The sequence below is a fragment of the Tachypleus tridentatus genome, chromosome 11 (genome assembly GCF_004210375.1).
Source record: "Tachypleus tridentatus isolate NWPU-2018 chromosome 11, ASM421037v1, whole genome shotgun sequence".
In the NCBI taxonomy this organism is placed as follows: domain Eukaryota; kingdom Metazoa; phylum Arthropoda; class Merostomata; order Xiphosura; family Limulidae; genus Tachypleus; species Tachypleus tridentatus.
Genome location: NC_134835.1, coordinates 50237353 through 50259451, shown reverse-complemented (window position 1 = coordinate 50259451; position 22099 = coordinate 50237353). Strand labels below are relative to the sequence as shown.

At 36.1% G+C, this 22099-nt stretch overlaps 1 protein-coding gene across 1 annotated transcript in view; it reads right to left on the bottom strand.

Annotated features, from left to right (window-relative positions):
* The window catches only part of LOC143232135 (uncharacterized), a 33036-nt gene extending 11151 nt beyond the window's left edge, over positions 1–21885 (bottom strand). Inside the window, exons 1-4 of the mRNA XM_076467223.1 lie at positions 21678–21885; positions 20556–20641; positions 14851–15067; positions 791–944 (exon numbers count right to left, since the gene is read on the bottom strand). Coding sequence (XP_076323338.1) covers positions 791–944; positions 14851–15060 — 364 coding nt within the window. The 5' untranslated portion in view covers positions 15061–15067; positions 20556–20641; positions 21678–21885. The remainder of the gene's footprint in view (positions 1–790; positions 945–14850; positions 15068–20555; positions 20642–21677) is intronic.
* Between the last annotated feature and the right edge of the window lie 214 nt (positions 21886–22099).

Below are 22099 nucleotides of genomic sequence, written 5' to 3'. Positions count from 1 at the left end.
AATTTTTAATGGTGTGCACAGATAGTACTTAAATATTAAGTTCATCTCCTGATTTGTTGAGTACCCTCAAACAGAGTTACCAAGAATTGTCATGTACCCCAGACAAGACTGGTATGTGTCTCCCTCTCCAACTATATTTTAGATTGTTTTCACTGTCTCATACCTGTATGCAGCGTCAGTTTTTTTTTATTTATGCTGTTCACTTGATACATTCAATATACACTAATATGCCACTCTCACAGGTTCCCTGGTAAGCAGTAAACTACAAAAAAAAAAATCCATGACCACTCCATCCTATCAACAGGCTGTCCCTAACTATTATTAAAACTTTTAGCTGTAATCCCAAGATGTGTACTAGAGTACACCTGACTACAACATTATTTGAGGAAGCTAAATTGTATTGTCATCTATATCCATAGCAACATGAAGAATTAATGAGTAAAACAGGAAATGTCTGAAGAAAAAGTGTTGTCTGTTAAAAATTGGCTTCAACTAATGGCGGAAAGGTTTAATTCATGTGACATGCATGATTTGCAATGCTCACAATATATGGCAGTTAAGTTCAACTTAAATGTGGAATTCCTATTATTTTTAATCTTCAAACCTAAACATTTTCTATAAAAATTACACATAAGACCACAAAATTATTCAAAATAAGAAACCTGCATTCACATTTTGTAAAAATACTCTTTGAACTATTCAAATTACATGAAAAAGGTTAAATACACAAATATTGAACATTAAGAATTGTTTTAATATTTTTTTTAATATGCATTGAAACATTAAGTACCTTTCATCATTTCTTGTTGCACTGAATCAAGAGAATCTTCCATTTCATTGCTTCTTCCAACTGCTTTATCAGACTGTGTAGATAATTTGTGTTGCTGTTTGAAAGCATACAAAGATGATCCTCTCTGTTTCTTTTCCTGAACAACATTTTTTATCTGAAGTATAAAATGAAAACATGTTAATTTCAAAATAATCTCTCAAATGTATTTAAATAAACAAACAAAAAAGAAGGTTAAAAATATATATATATATTACCATGTTCTTGAAGGGATTTCTTTGGTAGATGTTGATCAATGATGCAAGTTGTTGCAAACAACATTGCAACAACAATGAAGCAAACATTCTCTGGAATGTTTGAGACATGGATAATTTTTTGCACTTTTAAGCTTGCCTTCATCAAGTCAGGTGTTTGTGGAGAAGTCTGACTTGACAGTTAAGGGTTATCTAACTGTCTGCCGAATATGATTCCATAACAGAGATCTTTAGCCTTCTTGACAAGAAAAACTGAATGTTATTAAAATCTATGTAATATATGTTGAATTTCTAGTTCTAATGTAAACCAGTTCTCTTTTTCTTCAGTTTTCTACTTTATCAATGTGTTTATAGCTTTTGCAATTAATTCGATGCCTCTTCTATTGTAACTAAATTAGCAGTCTTCATAAAATGGACCACATATATATTTTATATATTCTCTTAACATTATTACAAAAGGCACCCTGTTTCTTCAACGTATAAATTGCTGCAGTAACAAAGAAGTTTAGAATGCAATGTTTGCTAGGAAGTGATAACATTTTTTTTATCTTAAAATGTATTTCCAATAGATACTGCAACACAGAGAAGTTAATATTTTGTTAAATTGAAAATGTATAATAATACAATACTTACCTCCACTGACACTATACCTATTCTTCCACATTAGGTTTCCCTATCTTAGCATTGGTCTCACATGCTCCAGTATTTTATACTCAACTTAATGCCTTTGGTAATATTAAAGTTGAAAATCTCTTCACCCAAGTCAATGTGCTTTTTATCCTGGTACCATATATAAGCACCTCACTCAAATAATGTAATCACTTTTATAAGACTCATGATCACAGTCATTAATACCAGTTTTTAGTGGGTAGGAAAGTGTCAGCAATGTAATTATTATTAGAAATACATTTTATGTTTAGGAAAATGTTCATTTCCATCCACTGAGACTATACCTAGAACTCTACACTGAGAAGATACAGTGACTAGTACAAGCACTACCCACACAGAAAACATCTGCATAAAACAAGGATGTACTAACACAGGAATGGTACATTAGTGGGCAAATGACACTGCACCCAGAATAAGTGTGCTCTTCACCCAAAATCCAGTTCCTTTATGAATAGAACACGGGTAATCAACAATATAAGCCAGTCTCAACCAGATTTGTTGAAGTTCCACAAATCAAGGATGGAATTGATAGTTCTTAATTCTTTATCCCTATATCCCACATTGGTGGCTAGGACTATTGGACTGCACTGTTACATACATACATATATATATATATATATATATATACTAGTGAAATTAAATAATTACATCCAAATGAAGCCAAAGAAGTAAACAAAATCATGAGGAAGAACTGAGTTAAAAAAAGCAGATCTCAACCTCTGATTAATTATATTATAACCATAAATTTTTAAGCCATAAATGAAACACATTAAACAAAATATGCTGCACATTTCTCAAAAAGATCCTCAGTTACAAGTTACAATGTGGGATTATAAAATGTATCCTAGGTTTTGGAGGTGACTGAAGAAGTATGACCCACTCCACACTCAGAATTACATCTGGGGTAACTATCCAGGAAACCAAGTAGAAGAGTTCCAAACTTTGCCCTCTTCTCCAAGACTGGAGGAACACAGTAACACTGGAGGAAAAGTCTGGGTATGGTAAGAACTCCCTGGCCACACTATTAGAATATGGGTGAGTAACGTGTACTGGAGAATCCTGAAGAACTGTGCTTTGAAAACTGCGCAATAGGTGAACCAAGTTCTCAATTTTAATAGCAAATTGACCTTGAGATATTCAGTCCAAAGATTGGCAAGGAAAAGCAGAATCCCTTTTAGCTTTACTCATGACAGTGAATGAGTGATGATTCATGATTCATAATAATATGGTAATACCATTTGATAAGTGCCTAGATGGTCTTAAGGAACATCTCATTGTACACAGTCTGTTGCAACCAGTAGTAAGGACAATCATATTGGTTGCTAGTGTGAAACTGTACTGATAAAAGTACACCTGTCTGGGAAACACATACCACAGAGTGGAATCCAGTAAAAGAAAGACATAAGGGACTCTTGAAAATAGAGACACAACATGATTACAAAAGTGTCCCACCCAAAAGACACCATTCAATCACAAATTGAAGTGAGGATCATTGATAAGCTGCCAACAATTGAGGGAGCATCATAGAACAAGAATAAGGGTCATACAAATAAAAGAAAATGTGGTTGGTTCAAAGTGATCACATGAACTATTCTGGAACTCCCATATGTACAAAAAAAAATGATTTTAGTCTGTAGAAATAAAATATGCATCCACTTGCAGGTGAAAAGCTAAAGCACGCAAACCAACAAATGAGAGTACAAGGTCTATTAATGCCATCAGGTAATAAAACAGAAAATCTCCCACAATGAATCAAGAATATCAAATGAAGGAAGAATAAATAGTCCACCCCCAACCTTTCCACCAATAAGGGAGGAATAGACACAAAGTACACAAAAGAAGAACCTCAAAATCTCAAAAATCCTGGTGCCTAATTCAATAAAAGGAGTAAAAAATGTTTGATCCAAATTGGACATGTGAGAAGCCAACTTAGTAAAAGGTAAAGAAAAGCATCAGAACACAGAGTCCTAATTCTCCCTAGGGATTAAAAAAAAAGGGGGAGTGGCAATTTCAGAATGCCAGATAAAGGATTAGTCACTGTGGAAACAATAATGCAGAATTCATACATGCAAATATCACATCTAATTTTTTAAAGGAAAATATAATTAAACAGAAGTTCACAAAGGCAGTACAAAAATTGCAATCCAAAATGAAATAATGAGCAGCATTTTGTCAGAAAAAACCATGACTAATGCTTTGTGAGAAAAAGTGATTAGATAATTACCTGAGTAAGGAGTTTATATACAGCACCAGGATAGAGGACATACTGATGTGGGTGGAAAGACTTCCAAATAAGATATTGCTAAGAGCTATTAACTGTGGTATAAAAAACTGGAGTATGCAAAACCAATGCTTAGATAGGTAAAGTCGATATCAAAAAATAGCTACAGTGTCAGTGGATGGTAAGTATATTTTAGAATAATTTATTTCCTTTTGAGTTAATACAATTTGCCAAAAAGGTATGTAAGCCATTAACCTAATAAAAACTTCCACCTAATCTTATGTGAAAACACTTGAATGTGTGCCATAATTGTAGTATAACACACTTCTACATCTGTGTTCATCTATCCTTGTTCTTTGATGAGGCAATGAAGAAATATGCATTGAAGAGGTGGGGAAGATAGATAGGAATGTGGTAAATATCTATCAGAAAAAATTTTCAGGTAAGAAAAAGTTATCTTCAGAAACAAATACTCATATCCACACATAAAATTGCTAGAACCCAATCTTTAAGTGATAAATGACAGTTATAAAGATAGTTACTTTTAAAAAGCACCTGAAATGAAGCCCACAGGATGAAACACCTGATGGCAGGATATCCATGGGGGAACACTTGTAAGAGACCACATTTCATCTCTTCCAGGGTATAGTCTTTGCATATGTAGGAAATAAAAAAGGAGGAAAAAACTATGTTCCTTGGGCAGGCAGAATAGGTGCATGACCATATGAATATTTGCACAAGAAATGCAAATATGTGTTCTGAGGTTGGGACCCATTTAGACCATACCTTGTTTGTTCACCTCATCTACCATTAGACTTGTTAGTTTAAAAAAAAAAAGCACTGGGAGAATGGCACTTATGTTAAGTACCTATTTTCATCTCCACTAAAATCAGTCTTTACAAGCCCCATACCAGCTGCAACAGAAAAGCACTATATGTAATAGTATCTCCATGTATACTCATATGATCCTCTTCTCAACTGTCAGTCACAACAGGCCCCTTTACCTATTGTAACAAAAAGGATGTGAGAGCCACATCAATGGGGTATACAGTGATTTCTCCTCATCTCTACATTCAGTCTCTTTAGGCCTCAAGCCTGATGCATAGGGAAAGTACTATATTATATGTAGCCCACTTAACAACTAATTTCTATGTGCTGCATGAGTGTTTATTTTCATATGATTTGAAATGCATCAGTAAAAGTGTTCAACTCATCTTTTCTAAACTAACTTTAGCCAAAAAGAACTTGTAAGAGAAAGATACATAAGAGAAAGATCATTTTAATGAATTATACCAGTGGCGCATTTGAAAATTGTAATGTATCATATTTACATATGTATGGTGCCCTTCAGTTACTCCAACCTCACATTTCACCAAAGAGGAATCCCTTGCTCTAACCCCAGCAGTTAGGTCCCAGTAAGCATGAATTCTTCATGGTCCACCACCCCAGTAATAGATAATTAATAAGTGGAAAGTTATGCTAGATATGGTTTTGGAGTGGTCTGACCATCAAACAAGATGTTCTGAAACAGAGAAAGGTAGGTGGTTAGATGAAGACAGTAAAACCCTGAAATGGTTTCACTGGTCATACAACATCCACTGTAGACAACACATATATGCACAGCCAATGGGAAGGAGAAGTCCCAGAGAATCCATGGTTCTAAAAATGAGAAAGAAAGTCTTGTGCAAAAAGTAAATACAAGATACGATGCAAAAAATGGTAAATAAACATTCAAAGTTCTGTAGGAGATTGGTTAATTGGTAAGTTTGTTATTTTATGGTGTAAAGCAACTAGGCTATCTGCACCAAACATCCTATAAAAAGTTAAAATTAAAGTAAAATTCATAAAACGAAATTAAGGTAAAAGAAAAATTTCAATTTTTGAATTAAAAACATAAACAGCATTAAATCCAATTTTTACATCTAGTCTACAGCAGTAAGAGAAAAACTGCAGTAATACAAGTTGTAAAGGACTTCCTGTAGCATAACTAATTATCATAACTTGCCAGGAAGACAAACGGGTAAGTTCAAAACCCACCATTAATGATCAGAAATTGGCCTTTCCAGTCCTGGTTTCCAGTTATTTGATGTTATACCCATTTTCAGAAAGTAAAGTAATAAACGTTTTAAAAGAATTGTAGCAAAATTTTAATTATAACTCACCAGGATGACTAACAAGTCATCTGAAGCTGGCCTTTCCAGTCCTGGTTTTGAGCTATTTCACATTACAGCCATTTTCTAATTTCAAATCAGAGTAGGTGTACTTTGAATCACAATAAAAAAGTCTAATGTATAAATTAAAAAAAACATAAATAGCATTAAAAAGATTAATGGCATTTAAAAAATTAAAAACATTTCTAAGTTGGACACTGTCACCATTGCCAATAACACTTTCTCACATTATGGATAAACCTTGGTACAGAACATGTTTAAAATGGTGTAGTCATTGAGATTCATAACGACGGAAAGACAGTAAAATATGGCTTATTGTGGCTTGAGTGTTACACACACAACACAATGGTGCACAAGTCCTAGGTAAAAGAAAATGATGAGTTAAAAACTACGAACAATGCATAGTCTAGTTAGAACAACTTCCTCCTTCTGATCCTTATGAAAGCAAGACAGCCAAAGTCCAATTGAGGATTTTATTTGGAAAAGCTTCTTTTCACATTGCTCACTCCAAGTCAACTGCTAACTGGCATGCACAGAGCCAAGCCTTGAATACAGGACCATAGTCCATATATGGAACAGGCACAGCAATGACAGTGCCAGAGCAGACAGATTCAGCTTTGGTGTTAGCGAGCTCATTCCTGCAAATACCAACATGGCCCAGTATCCAAAAACACTGGATAGAAGTAGATGTTAAAGAGAAATTGGTCAGTTGGTTTTGAATATTGGCAAGAACAGGTGTAAACTAACATAAAGTGATTTCAAGGCCAGTAGAGAGCGAACAGAGTCAGTATAAATAGTGCCATTTCAGTACTGCTTAGCTTCTATGTGATCCAGAGCAAGAGAAATGGTGTACAGTTCAGCAGTGAACACAGAAGCTGTAGAAGGGATTCTGCATTCAACCACCAAACAACAACAAACCATGGCAGAGTCCACACAGTCACCTGATTTTGAACTAGCTGTTAAAATAGAAATGGAAGGACAGTTCAAATGGTGTTCAGCAAATAACAGACAGTATTTCCAATCAGGACTGTCTGCTTTTCTCAGATGACTTAAAAACAGGTCACATCTGGAAACTGTAAAAATCCAAAGTGAGATAGGCTGACCAGTGAATACAGCAATGATATCCAAGACCTAATTCATCCAACTGCACCTGGATACGTAGGCCAAAAGGAGCAATGGCAGATCGTCTGTTTTGAAAAAGCATGGCCCACCGAGAAAGGAAAACACAACCCCAGGTGGGATGCTTTGGTAAGGAACGGACATTTGAAGAATTTAGTATAGACAGTTGCAAAGAAGGTTCATAAGACTCCGAGTATAAGTTCTGAATTGGGGAAGTGCAGAAAGGCCCGGTGCAAAGTTGAAGTCCTTGATGACGAAGGGGTTTTAGCATCTTTAAGGCCAAGTCCTGGAAGAGCCATAGACCAGTGATCCATAATCTAAATTTGATCGAATAAGAGCACAATATATCTTTAGCATAGAACAATTCATGCCCTAAGTGGTGGAAGTGAGGACACAGAGGATGTTCAGTGCTCTTGTAGATTTGACCCATAGCTGCTTGATGTGTGGTTTAAAGATCAGATTACAGTCAAAGATAAGCCCCAAGAACTTTGTCTCAGGGACCACAGTTAGATTAACTTCATCAATATGAAGTTCAGAATCAGGGTGAATACCCCATAGGTGGCAAAACTGCATGCAAAGAGTTTAAGAGAGGAAGAAGTTAAAGCCATTCACTGTGGTTCACTTCAGTAAACAATTGAGTCTGTAGCTGCCACTCAATGTACATCATGTTCGACGACTGACATAAGATGTGAAAGTCGTCAACATAGAGCCTGTTTGCAATAGTAAGATGGAGTTGTTCAGTGATGGCATTTATCTTTATACTGAAAAGTGTGACACTCAAAACACAGCCCTGATGGACTCCAAGTTCCTGTAGAAAAGAACAGGAAAGTGTCAAACCCACACAACCTTGAAATCACTTGTCCATTAAAATATTTTTAATAAAAATGGGCAAATGGCCACATAACCCATATACACTGCTGGCCAAAATCTTAAGGCCAATAAACAAAGAAAAAATATGCATTTTGCATTGTTAAACTCATCCACTTATTTGAGTAGAGCTTTGAAAGATAAAATAAGAAAAGGGAAAATAGAAATAAAAACTTTTTTAGCATTTAATAGGGAAAATATGAACACTATGAGATTAGCCTGAATACTAGCTGGTCACAAGTTTAAGACAATACCAAAAAGAAGTCCTAAACAGAGTAGGAAATGCCCAACAAGAGATCTCAGTAGTGAGTTGCATAGCCGTCATTGTAAATAACTGCAAACATTTGCTTCGGAATGGTCGATATAAGTGTTTGCAGAAGGCTGGCTGGAATGTTATTCCAAGTGGTGAAGATGGCATCATGAAGATCATGCACTGTTTGGAATTGACGTCCATTTCTATCGACTTCCCTTGCCATCCACCCCCACACATTTTCAATGGGGTTCAGTTCAGGTGAACATTTTGGATAGTCCAAAGGAATCACGTTTTTCACCATGAAAAAGTCCTGTGGGCATTGTGGATTGCAGCATTGTCCTGCTGACAGATCCAGTTATTTCCACACAAGCAAGGGCCTTCAGTCAGTAAGGATGCTCTCTCCAACATGCCAATGCAGCCAGCTGCTGTTTGATGCCCCTGTATAACCTGAAGCTCCATTATTCCATGGAAGGAGAAAGCACCCCAAGTCACGATGAAATCTCCTCCACTGTGTCTTGTATAAAATGTCTCCGATGGGATATCCTTCATCGTACCAGTAATGTCGGAAGCCATCTGGACTATCCAGGTTAAATTTTTCTCATCAGAGAACAAAATTTTCTTCCACTTTTCTACATCCCATGTTTGGTGCTTCTCAGCAAAGTTTATCCGAGCTGTTTCGTGGTGTGGAAGGAGGCATAGCCTTTGAAGACATTTATGGTTTTCAAAGCCTTTCTCTCATAGATGCCGTCTTATTGTTCTTGAGCTGCATTCTGTGTCCGTAAGGGCCTTAATCTGGTTTGACGATCAGCAGGTGTCTTGCAGGACAACCCGTCGAATCCTCCTACTCAACACCAGCGAAATTTTCTTGGACCGAACACTTGAAATTCTCCTTCCGTAACCCTCAGGGTCTTTTAAGAAATTTGCAACAACTCTTTTACTATGCTTAATCTCACCAGTGATAGCACATTGAGAGAGACCTTGCTTTTGCAACTCGACAATTCTGCCATATTCAAAGTCTGTCAATGTTTTAGCCTTTGCCATGTTTCTACCCAATGTAACATGGGAAATGTCAGTGGGAGATGTTGACAATGCAAATGCTTGAACACAAATGACGAAATTTAGTTACTGTTTACGGATTAATGCTTTGTTTCAGTATGGTCTTAAACTTTTGACCAGCTAGTATTTAGGCTAATTTCATAGTGTTCACATTTTCCATATTAAATAAGAATCATTATTGAAAAGAGAAAGGTTGTGACCAGATAGCATAAGCTCTACAGAGGGACACTCCCATCAATATCAGCACTTCCCCACAGGGATAATGTCCATTAAAGCCCCCTAAGATTAAAAAGGGAAATAGCAATTGTTCAATAAGATCATCAAGATCTGATTGATCATAGGTCTCTCCAGGTTACAGGTAGAAAACACAAACAGTGATAATAAGACCCAAGGAAACACAGATGGCTGTGGCCTACAAGGGTGTGTCAAGTGACAAAGACAGGGTGGGCACATGCTGATCAACCAACAATGCCACCCCTCCATGCACTCGTCTATCACACAACCAATCATTTCTGCACAAAGAAAACTTCTGAAAAATGACTATATTGGCAGGTTTTAGAAATGTTTCCTGTGAGGAAAGACATACTGTAGTGTAGGAAGCAATCAGTCCTTTGATGTCATACAGATTAAAACGTAAACCTTGATTGTTCCATTGTATCGAGTTGGCCATTTTTATTTATGTGTAGACAAATTGGGTGGAGAACCCTTCTGCTTATGACCACATTTTTTTTCTTTATTGTCTTTATTGAAAGGAGGTCTGTTGACTTCCCTGAATCTTGCCTTGGGTTGATTAGGCAGGTCTTTGCTGTTGGAGGAGGATTCCAGCAACTGAGGACATAAACAAATGATCCTTCTGCATTTTGGAGCAGGAGAAGAAGATATACCAGAGGAAATGCCTGTACCCAAAACCAAAGGAAGTGATTCATCAACTTTTTTAACAATGGAGGTCAAAAGACTTTTCAATTGTTTGGAAAATGATTCATTTGGAGGCACAGAGAGATCTGTCTGCACTCCCACTGTAGTTGTGGAATGATGTGCAGCAGCATAGAACTAAGATGAGGTGGTGGACAGCAATTTTCGAGCTTTGGGATAAGTAATGCTATGAATCATTTTCAAATGCTGCACCTCTTTTTCTTCCAACTATTTAGGGCAAGAATGAAAGTAGAATGGGTGAGAGCCATTGCAATTGATGCAATGAGGGTCTGTTTCACACTCGTAGGTATCATGGTCCTTGCCACTGCAATGAGCACACGTCAAGGAACCACAGCATAACGTCTTTGAGTGACCAAACCGTTGACACTGGAAACATCAGAGAGGGTTTGGAATGTATGGCTGTACTCTGCACTTAAGATATCCTACCTTGATGGTAGCAGGCAGACCTGGTGATGTAAATGTGAGAATGAGGACATTGGTTGGCATCATAATTCCATCTTTGTGAATGGAGATATGCCTCACTGCAGGCACTCCTTGGGTGGAGAAACCAGCGAGAATCTCTGACTCTGGGATGTTCTTCAAATACCTCTCAAAAATAACTCCTCTTGATGAATTCAAAGTAGCATGAGGTGTAACCTCAATAGGTATATCCCCAATTGCCTTTGAACGCAAGAGGAGTTCACTATATTGAGATGTGGATGTTTCCACCAATATGTCACCAGATCAAAGCTTCTTTACCGACTTTGAAGAGCCAGCAAGTCCCTCTAGTCTCTTCTGAATAAAAAAGGGAGACATTTGCCCTAAAGGTTTGTCTGAAAGAAAATGTAGTATAAGAAAATGAAGTAACAGACATTCAAGATTTCCGCTCAGAATCTTCAAAATGTGGTTGTTCAAGAAAACAATATTTCAGTGCCCACTGACCAAACCTATTATGGAGTCCTATGAGGGGATGCACTGCAATGCCAAACAAAGACACTGCAGCAATGCCAGGGTTTTGTGAGCACTTAACCCAAATGCCAGAATCAGATACAATGTCCACAACACCTGTTGAGAACATCCAACACTGATACTTGGTTGGCCAAGTGTACCAGAAGATTAATTCAAGGGGACCACCCCAAGGCTACCCGTCTACAGGTATTCAAGGCCAAAGTGGTGCTTTAGGGTTGGACACATCAACCACAAGGATCCTCTCCTCGCCTCCACAGATCACCATGCACAGCAAACTTGTAGGTGGATGCTTAAATCCCAGAGGAGATAAACTGAAAGAACAGAACCTTCCCTGAGAGGTCCCCTCACCATGTATAGGAATCCACCAATAGGAGAAGTGGCAAAAGTTTGGCACAGGCAAGAGTCAAAGAGAATTCCAAGGGGAATGAAAAATATGTAGGTTGAGAAAGGTATAGAAAAATCAAAAAGCAACACAAAATGACTGGATCTGTAAAAAAGAGGGAAAGTATATTGGGAAAATTATGCCAGAGAATGAGTGAGTAAAAGCCTATTGCCAATGTAAAATAAAGCTGTGGATCCAGAACACAAAAATTCAAGCAAAGGCCTGAATATTGCAAATGAAAACTAGGATGTGAAGAAAGGCATCTGAAACATAGCCTTGGTTGAATTGACTAACAGATATAAAGTAAAAAATTCACCATCTAAAATTATGTGATAAACAATAAAAGATAGATCAAATATAAATCCAAAGAGAGGTTGTTAGTCCTCTCAATGGCTTTTTTCTCCAAAAATAATTCTAGCATCTTCCTCTTGAGACATGAAAGGTATGCAGATGAGGAGTAAAAAGAAACCTGTATGGTACCAAAAGGAAGGGGATGAAATAAAACATGGGAAAGTACATGCCAACACATTTGTCAGCTGAAGAATATGCACATACTTCTGCAAATGTGACAGAACCACTCCCACAGGTCCTGGACCAACCAAGTGACCACCAATGATTTGGCTGGTAAAACATTGCATGGAAAGAGTATGGGAAATGGAGAATGGGTGGGACATGGGAATAATTCAGGGAGTGAGGAAACTGCTAAAATAAGGTACAGAAATGGTGAATTGAAGTAGGGTCATTCAGAAAAATATGTGAGGAAAGAATGGCAGCAAGCATCTAAAGCCTGTGATATAAAGAAATCAGAAACACCACCAAAAACCTCCAGATGAGTGATGGAAGTGGGACAAAATTCCCAGAGAAAGGTGAGAGACAGATTTGAGACAGGAAGGTAATCCTTCCCTATACATTCCAACAACTGAGAAACCAATTAAGAGAAATGCAGAAAATGTAAAAATGGGCTGTGGCAGAAATAATATCTAGATTTCTGAGAAAGATCATTACAGGACCATAAAATGGATTCCAAGATGAAGTGAAAAGAGGAGAGATGCTAAGGATAAGTAATATGAATGTCACAAGAAAGGTAAACATTAGAGAAACAACAGATAATGAATTTGATCCCCAAATCAGAAAGTGTGACTTCAAAGACTGAGAGTCAAGGAACATGAAATCTGAATAACAAAATGAGATAGCATGAGATAACTTAAATGAGCAGGACAAGTGAGGGAGGGAGGAAATACAAAAAATTATAATAAGTTTTATGTAAAGCAAACTGGAAGAGTTCAAAGACAATGGAGTAAAAAAATTAAAGATTTCTTAAATAATGAATACAAAATGAGAAATTTAGGTACAGAATCTGAATGTGATGGTGAATGTTGAGCAGTCATCAATATGTAGTTGTTTTCCAATAATCTATTTGTTTTCAGTTTTATTATCATTTTATTCATGGATTGCAGTATCCAAAGTAAAGAAAATACATTTCAGTTCCCACTGTCCCCTCCCACCATGAAGCCCTAAGAGGTGACATAGTGCATTGCCAAATAAGGACACTGCAGCAATGCCAGGGTTGCATGAGCACTATACCCAAACACCAGCAACAGACACAATGTCCATAACACCCACTGAAAATGTCCAACACTGATACTCAGTTGGCCCTAGCCCAAATGGACAAACCAAACCTGGGAGGGGTCACCCCAAAGTTACCTATCTATAGGAATTCAAGGTCAAAGTGGTGTGTTAGGGTTGGACCCCTCAACTACCAGGATCTTCTCTTCTTCATCATGGGTCACCACACATGGCAAACACATGGGTGGAGGTGTAGATTTCAGGAGGTAAACTGAAAGTATAGAACCTTCTCTGGGAGGTCTCCTCACCATGTATAGGAATCCACCTTGAGTAGCAGTCACTGCGACTGGTAATGGTTGTTCTTAGTGGAGAATCTGACATTTGGAACACTTTGATTGAATGTTCTCTCTACAAGTCTGGTATGACAGTTGCTGAAGAAAGAAATCCTAGATGAAAACAGCAGCAACACTAAATCTAAGCCATTCAGAAAAAAAAATATATAAAAATAAACTGTCGCTCCACTCATGCATGACAGGTTCATAGTATGAACAATTCTCAGAGAGTGCTCACCGTTGTATACAATTGCTTGTGTAGTAGCAAAGGTAACTATAACTGACATCTTTACTCTCCAGGATTATGTTTCACAGAAAACAAAGAAAATAAACAATAAAATCACTTATAAATTCTAAAAATTATGAAAGTAAATTAACGACAGAATTATAAAACAGTACATGTAGTTAAACATGTAATCAGAGTAACAGGACAAAGTGTAAAAAATAGTGGTAAAAATAATATAGAGACAAAAACAGCAGTTAGACTTGATATGTGTATATTAATAATGAAAATAAAAATCATGAAAGCAGGTACAAGAAGACTGAATACAATACAGAAAAAAGTTCAAAACTAAATATTTTAAAACTATTAGTAAGAACAAAAGTTCAAAATTAAAGATAGCAAAACTGAAGACAAAGACATGGAAAATTTGATAAAATCAGGTGACCCAAAAATTGTAGAAAAATATTGTTTCTAATTTTTTCTAAATCAAGGTCTTGAGTGAAGTATAAAAAAGCTTATAAACAATATCTTTAAGACTAAAGTAACAGAAAGTTCCAGATGTCAAATAACAATAGTTGAACATTATACATAAATATTATTTTGGTAAATAGCTCAAGACATCTTTCACATATAATACAGAGTTCAATCCAAACTTTTCCTTAACAGATATAAAGCTCAGAATTTATACACAGAAATATGTTGTTATACTTGTGTTACACATTTCATAAAAAATACAAAAAAGTGCAGAATAGTCAGTAAAAGAAACCAATAAAACTAACATTATAAGAGCTTACTATACCAAGAACATTCCACACCTAAAAACTCAGCACACATAAATATGGTATACTCAGTGCAAAGAGAAAAAGTAACCTTACAAATAAGGATTTGTTTTGCTTTAATCAAAATAGTTTACATAGATTAAAAAAAACTTAACTATATCTTTAAAAATTGGTTTTCCTTTAAAATAAAAACATGGAAACTCCACAAACTACATGTTCATAATAATTTTACAAATATAGTATATTATAAAAAGTTTCCCCTACAAACAAATTATTAAAAATATTCCTACCAGTGTTTTTGGTGTTACTTCATCATCAAAATATGGAGTTTTTAAAAAATGCTGTAAAGAAGGTTTTCTGGAAGACAAGTGTATTTTTCTAGATGAAGAAGGAGCCACAGCTTTAAAATGTTGGGTGAAAGGAGTACTGCTAATAGGTTTTAGATGAATTAACTTGCGTACTAAAGTACGTGGAGTGTCATCATCCCCTGAGTCACTCATTTCTAATCTGAAAAAGGGTGAAATATCAACTTAAAATCTATTCACTCACAAAGAATAGAAAATACTTTTTATATAAGAATGCCACCCTTGTGGATCAGTAACCAAATAATTTTAATAAAATATAAATTACTATAATTTATAAGGGAGTTTGATGTGGAATTAAAAGTTTAAAAAATCCAAAGAAAAGTTGATATTTTCTTGCACTGAAAATGTATTTCTGAGGCACTTAATCCTTTCATCCTTGATCACTGTCTACCCTCTAAGCAATGCTAAAAGAAATATTAGTTACCAGCACACCAGTCTTTATAATCCACTAGTTTCGCACCATTTCTTAACAAACACATATCATGTAACTACTTTCCACCAATAGTATGCATTACCTGTAACAGCACAGCAGGTCCCTCTCCTACTCCCATTCATTTGACAGGTAATAGAATAAAAACACCAGTTTTAGTGGAGAAGAATGTGTGTATAAAAATGAAAAGTAGGTTCACACACACAAAGAATATACCAAGCAGAAAGTGACCACACAAAATGAAAGGGTGTACTCAAGGATGAAAATGAAGAACACTTGTGGGGTACTGCACTACATCTAGAAAAGGTATGCTCTTCACCCAGGAATGAAGTAAGAAACAATAAATAGGCAGGAAGATGGTACTTGCAACATTGTAAAAGTGTTAAGATGCAAGGGGTAGCAATATGTAATGAGAAAAAGAAAATGTAATAACAAGTTGCTAAAGCACATGGAACATATTATAGATATCCAAAAACCCCAACCATAAATAAACAGTGCTGAACTTCAAGCAATCAGAGATACGAAGAAGTGAGCAACAGCCATAACAGAATAAGCTCCCTGAACCAATGTGAAAGCAAAAAGTATAACAATTTGAACCCAGCATTACAAGATCTTGACATTGCCTTGACTCAACAATAAGAAAAGGGAAAGTTTTAATCAGTATTATAGGCAAAATAATAACTCACTCAACTATAACTGTAAAGTAGAAACATCCTGTATCCAGAATTATGAAGATGACAAGCAGCATTTGCTCAACAATAGGAACAAAGGGCAGATATCCCACTGCTAGTATTATGAGGCAGATGAAGTCTCCTAAACCCAACTTTGGAAGCACAAAAGAACTTTCTGCAACTTGAATTACTGAGAAGAGAGGTGTCTACTGCACACAACTGTAGAAACAGAGTACTGACATTATAAACCCAGAATTCTGAGATGGATCTTATCTCGGTTTGCCCCATTTATTGTTTGATCATTGGTTTTACTGAGTGTGGTCTGTCCGAACAGAAAACATCTGGGGGAAGAGTCAATAGGGAACAAAATTCACCCTCTTCTTGCTGAGTGGATAAACAAGTGTAAGTATAATAGCATGGAATTATACTCTGGAGGAAGCCTCCACAGTTGCTGAGTGGATAAACAAGTGTAAGTATAATAGCATGGAATTATACTCTGGAGGAAGCCTCCACAGTTCACCCCAGTGACTGGGTGCTAAAAGTGGTAAAGACTCCCATACTCTACTCTCTACTAGAAGAAGAAAATGGAAGTACAAGGTGGCAGTGAGAAATCCAGACAAATGTCACACAGGACAGTGGAATGGGTGAATGCATTTCGCTATTTCTTTTAAAAGCAGAATGAATACTATTAAGGTATCAAAGAATTGGCAGGAATGGGCAGAAATCCACTTCTGCTTTAATAATGAAGTCCATAAATGAAGATTCACCAAAGAGAGTCTTAATGATTTCTAATACGTAGATATACATATATAGAAGTGCTCAGTGGTCTTAGAGAAACAACCCATCAACTGTGAACATTATGTAGTTACTGCAATTACTGCAGGTTTGAGACAAAGCATACTTGACCAGGCAACACCAACCAAAGATTGGAATACCATTATAAGTGGTGAAAAGAATATGTCCCACTGACCTTCCAAACCTTGTCCCATATGACTTTGGAACTGGTAATAGAAGATATGCTACTTATGAACTTAATCCAAGATTCCCTTTGGCTCTGATGTCTTACCTGCCAAGTGTGGACATGGGCCCACTGGAAAGCAATACAGTTTGAAAAAGTGAAATACCTACTAAAGTTATACTAGGTCTATTTCAGAACATACTATGCCTGCTGGCAGGCTGTAGACTACCATAGACGAGGATACCGTGGGCAACTTGTCAAGGTTCTAGGCAGAGAATGAACAGCTGCTTGAACAATGCAATCAGTTAAGTTTCCACACAGTCATTAAGAGATGGTAATGATAACATAATCAAGTTTCAAGAGAGATGTGAAGCAGAAATAGTTAACCAAGTTCAACTTTCACCATATCACTTGGGTCAGGTGGCTTCAATTACTACCAATTACTCTCAAAATGACAGGAAAATGCTCCATGGATCACTGTCAACCCTTCAAGAAAAACAAGAGAAAAGTAAAGGGGAGCAGATAGATAGACATATGGTAGTAAAAGACTGACTAGGTGCATTAAAATAAGTATAAGATGCAGTACTGAAAAGAGAAAGATTGTGAAATGAGAGCATACACTCCACAGAATTGCCACTCCCATCAATATCAGCCTCACCCCAGATGGGATTATGTCCAGTAAAATCTTCCAGGATTAAAAATGGAGATGGCAACTGTTCAATGAAAGTACAAGTCTCTCCAGGAAATAAGTAGAGAAAATAAACAATGATAATATGAACCAAGGAAACACAGCAAAGGCTTCCACAGGTGTAATAAATGGCATAGAAAAAGTGGGCACATGCTGGTAAACCAGCACCCCTACATGTACTCACCAATCACACAAACTGTTATTTTGGAATAAAGAAAACTGCTGAAAAGTGACTGTATCAGCAGGTTTCAGGAATATTTCCTGTAAGGAAAGACATACGGGATGGTAGGAATCAATTAAGGCCTTGATGTCATCCAAACAACAATAGAAACCTCGACAGTTCCACTGTATCAAAGTATTTTTACCTAGGTGGAAGAGAACTGGGCAGAGAACCCATCTTTTTGTGACCACACCATTTGTATTTATTAGGAGATCTGTCAACATCCATGAATCCTGCCCCGGATTGTGAGAGCAGGTCTTTGTCAGTGAACATAGGTTACAGAAACGATGGACATGAACTAATAATCATTCTGTATCTTATGGCCAAAGAAGATGGACTCAAGCAGACACCAAAAGCCAGGACCAAAGGAAGTGGGCTTTGGCAGTCACTAGAGAAAATGGTATGGACAGAGACACAAGTCGACAATGACTTGACAACTCAATTATCCACTTAGGTCAAAAGACTCTTCCAATGATGTGAAAAAGACTCTCACAGAGGTACAGAAAGCAGTGTCTACGTACCCACAGTAGTAGTGAAAAGTAGTACAGCAACATTTGTCTGTGACAGAGTTGAAGACAAAAATTTTTAAGCCTCCAGATAAAAAATATTGTAAATCATTTTTAATAGTTGTTGTTCTTCTCAGCCCACTTAGAGCAAAATTGATTGTAAAGGGGTAGGGGAACGAGTGAGGTTCCAATTTGAACTCATAGGCATTGCTTCTTTCGCCACCACAACAAGCACACAAACTATGACGAGATGCTTCTGAATGACTGAACCACTGACACTGGAAACATCTGACAGGGTTGGAAATATATATGGCTGTTCCTTACAGATAACCTGCCTTGATAATGGTAGGTGGACATGGCAATGTAAACTCAAAATAAGAGCACTGGTAGGCATCATATTTTTTTCTTCACAAGTGAAGATACATTGCATTGCAGAAACTCCTTGTTTAAAGAAGCCAGTGAGGATTCCCAACTCAGGAATGTTTTTCAAATCCATCTCAACAATAACTCCTCATGAGAAATTCAAAGTAGCATGAGGAGAAACATCAATGTATATATCCTCAATGGTCTTCAAACTGGAAAGAAGTTCAGTGTATTTTGGGATAGATGTTACCACAAAAATCTCCAAAAAATGAAGCTTCTAAACTGACTTTATAGAAATGGCAAGCCCCACTAATCCCTTCTGAATAAAAAAGGGTGACATTTGCCCTAAAACTTTGTCTGGCAAAGAATGCAGGATGTGAAAATGAGGTAAAGGTGCAGTATGGTATGGAGACTGCTATTCAGAGTTTTCAAGATGTGGTCATTTATCAATTAGCTGCTTTTTACAGTTTAACTTTTTGGGTGATTTGAGAGATCCATAAGAAAAGGAGAAAGATTCAATACCTACTGATCCCACTTACTATGGAATCCTACAAGGGAACACACTACAATTCCAAACAAGGACACTGCAGCAACACCAGGGTTTTGTGAGCACCATTCCAAAACACCAGCATCAGAAACAACGTCCACAACACCCACTGAGAATGTCCAATAATGGTACTTGGTTGACCCTAACCCAACAGGACCAGTTGATTGACCTGGGGGAGGGTGGGGAATACTCCAAAGCCACCCACAAACAAGAATTCAAGACTCAAGTGGTGAGTTGGGGCTGGATCCCTCAACCACCAAGATCCTTTCCTTCTCTTGACAGAAAATACATGGATGGTCAATCAGATCCCAGAGGAAGTAAACTGAAAAGACAGCCTTCACTGGGGAGTACCCTCACCATATACAGGTATCCACTCCAAGAGAAAGTAAGTCAAGCTAATAAAAATGAAAGCCATCAAAGCATAATTATTACAACTTCTCTAAAGTATTCTAAATAATGTGCATTAGCAAGTTATAAGAGAAACAGGAGTTTAGATTATACAGATAGAAATATTGATATGGTTCACTATATAAAGCAATCATTAGATCTCATTTCAAATGTTGTGTTCAGTTATAGTCAACTTATTTAAGAAAATATATTAAATTATTTAATAAGAGGATTTAGAGGAGTGCTACCTGTAACATTCCAGATATTTAAAGGTTATCACATGAAGATAAGATATCTTGCTTTCACCAGAGAAAAGAAGGGATTGAGAAATATGAATGAGCTTAAGGTTTTAATATAGTTAAAGCCTGAAGCTTTGATTTCATATCTCTTGTAAAATATTTTTATAAAATAATTTGCAAGCAGAATGTTCTCAAGGCCACAAGTTTGTCATATGAAAAACTCAACCAGAAGTTCAGTTCTAGTGGTATTAGTTACTTTTCATATAAAGTAATTTGTTTACAAGTGTGGCAGGAGTTGCAACATTGAAAAAGTTCAATAACAGCATGATTAAATATTTTAAGGATTAGGAGTGGTTATACAAAAGGGATCATCTACCTTTGGTTTGGAATAAGTTAGTTGTAAATAAAAATATGTCAGTCGAGATTAATGGTCATTTACCATTAAACTTTGCAAATTAAACATTAAAAGTTAGAAAACTAATACAGAAATATAACTATAGTTCATATCTTGTGTCATGAAATAATATTTATTGAAATTAATTGATAATTAAGAATAAATAATAATTAATAGTGAAATGTCATGACTGGTGTTTAAGACAAAGAAAATAAAACAATATGAACCTTATTCAAGATGTTGTTAGACTCAAGAAACCAGTTAGTAGCAAGTGTCCTAGGTAATACTGATCAAATCTAGGGCAACTAGACACCTAAAAAAAATGATGAAGAATAACATTTAAATATCTCTTGTTTGTTGTTAAAACAAATAAAAAAATTCTAATAATTTTCTGCATTATACGACCTGTATATATCTAGGCCTACCACATTACCAGTTTAATTCACTCCATTATATGATCGGTATAGATATAGCCCTATTTTATTAAAATTTTAACTGTACTCTATTATCTCACCTACATAGATCTAGGTTTATTCTTTTACTAGTTTAACTTACTCCATTACATGACCTACATGGTAACCAGACAAACATGTTGCAAATCAGTAAGTCAAGTATGTTGCAAAGTTTTAAAAAAGTTTAATACCTCCCTAACATGTTTACATGTCTAAATGTTTTATGAACTCATTTTTTAGGTGTCTAAAGGTCATTTTGCCATGCTGACCACTGATAAATTAAAAATAATTATAATAATAGTATTATTATACTACAATGGTGAAGTTGATGAGGCACTCAATGTCACTAGTACTCACTATTACTACTAGTTGTAACACGTAAATACCTGGCTAGACTTAGGCTATTATCACTAGTTATACAGTCATGGTTAAAACTTAAATTCAATTTGTTGTGTATAGTACAACAGGTCAATGAACGTATGCGTCAAAATTAACAACACTATTGCTATTATTAGTAGCAATTACGTAACAGTAATCGTACTTGTGTACGAAAGCATATTATGATAAAAATAATAATAGCAATTAATATTAATAGCAAATTTACAAACGATTTATGAAATACATCAAAATTGTTTTAATTTGCGGGACAGACTTCAGACACTGAGACAGACGGAAGAAAAATCAATGCGCAGTCGAAAAAGATACAAAGTAGTCAAAATAAAACAACTTTCTTATCATCATGCTTATAATCGTTGTTTGTCAAATCACTGTTAGTACTAGTAGTTATGAAGCGATATGATTTCTTCTTTTAATAATTTAGCACATCAACCTGTTATGAGGATCATAATATATAACCTATTTCTATGACAATATATAAAATATGATTATACTGCATACCTATTTTGAAGATCTTGTATTAACACAATGCCAAAAACTGTAACCTAACTTCGAAATCAATAAACAGGTTAAACCTTAAAATTCTTCTTAATATAATTCTTTTATCAACTCTAAACCTAACCCTAAAACTATGCAAAAGAAATTATTTACAAATAAACCGCCACTTCGCAGTTAGAAACGCCATCTAGAAATTCAAGAATTTAAATATAAACCAACGTGCATGTGTAAATCAAAATCCAACGAAACATCACGCATGCTGAACAATACATTTTCTCCATCAGTGGTGTCGAGAAAACCCACTTGTAGAGAAATATATATGTGTAAAAGGCTCGTTTGGGTTGAAAAAATTTTTACGTAGAGGAGTGAACAACGTTTCGACCTTCTTCGGTCATCGTCAGGTTCAAACCTGACGAGTATTTTAT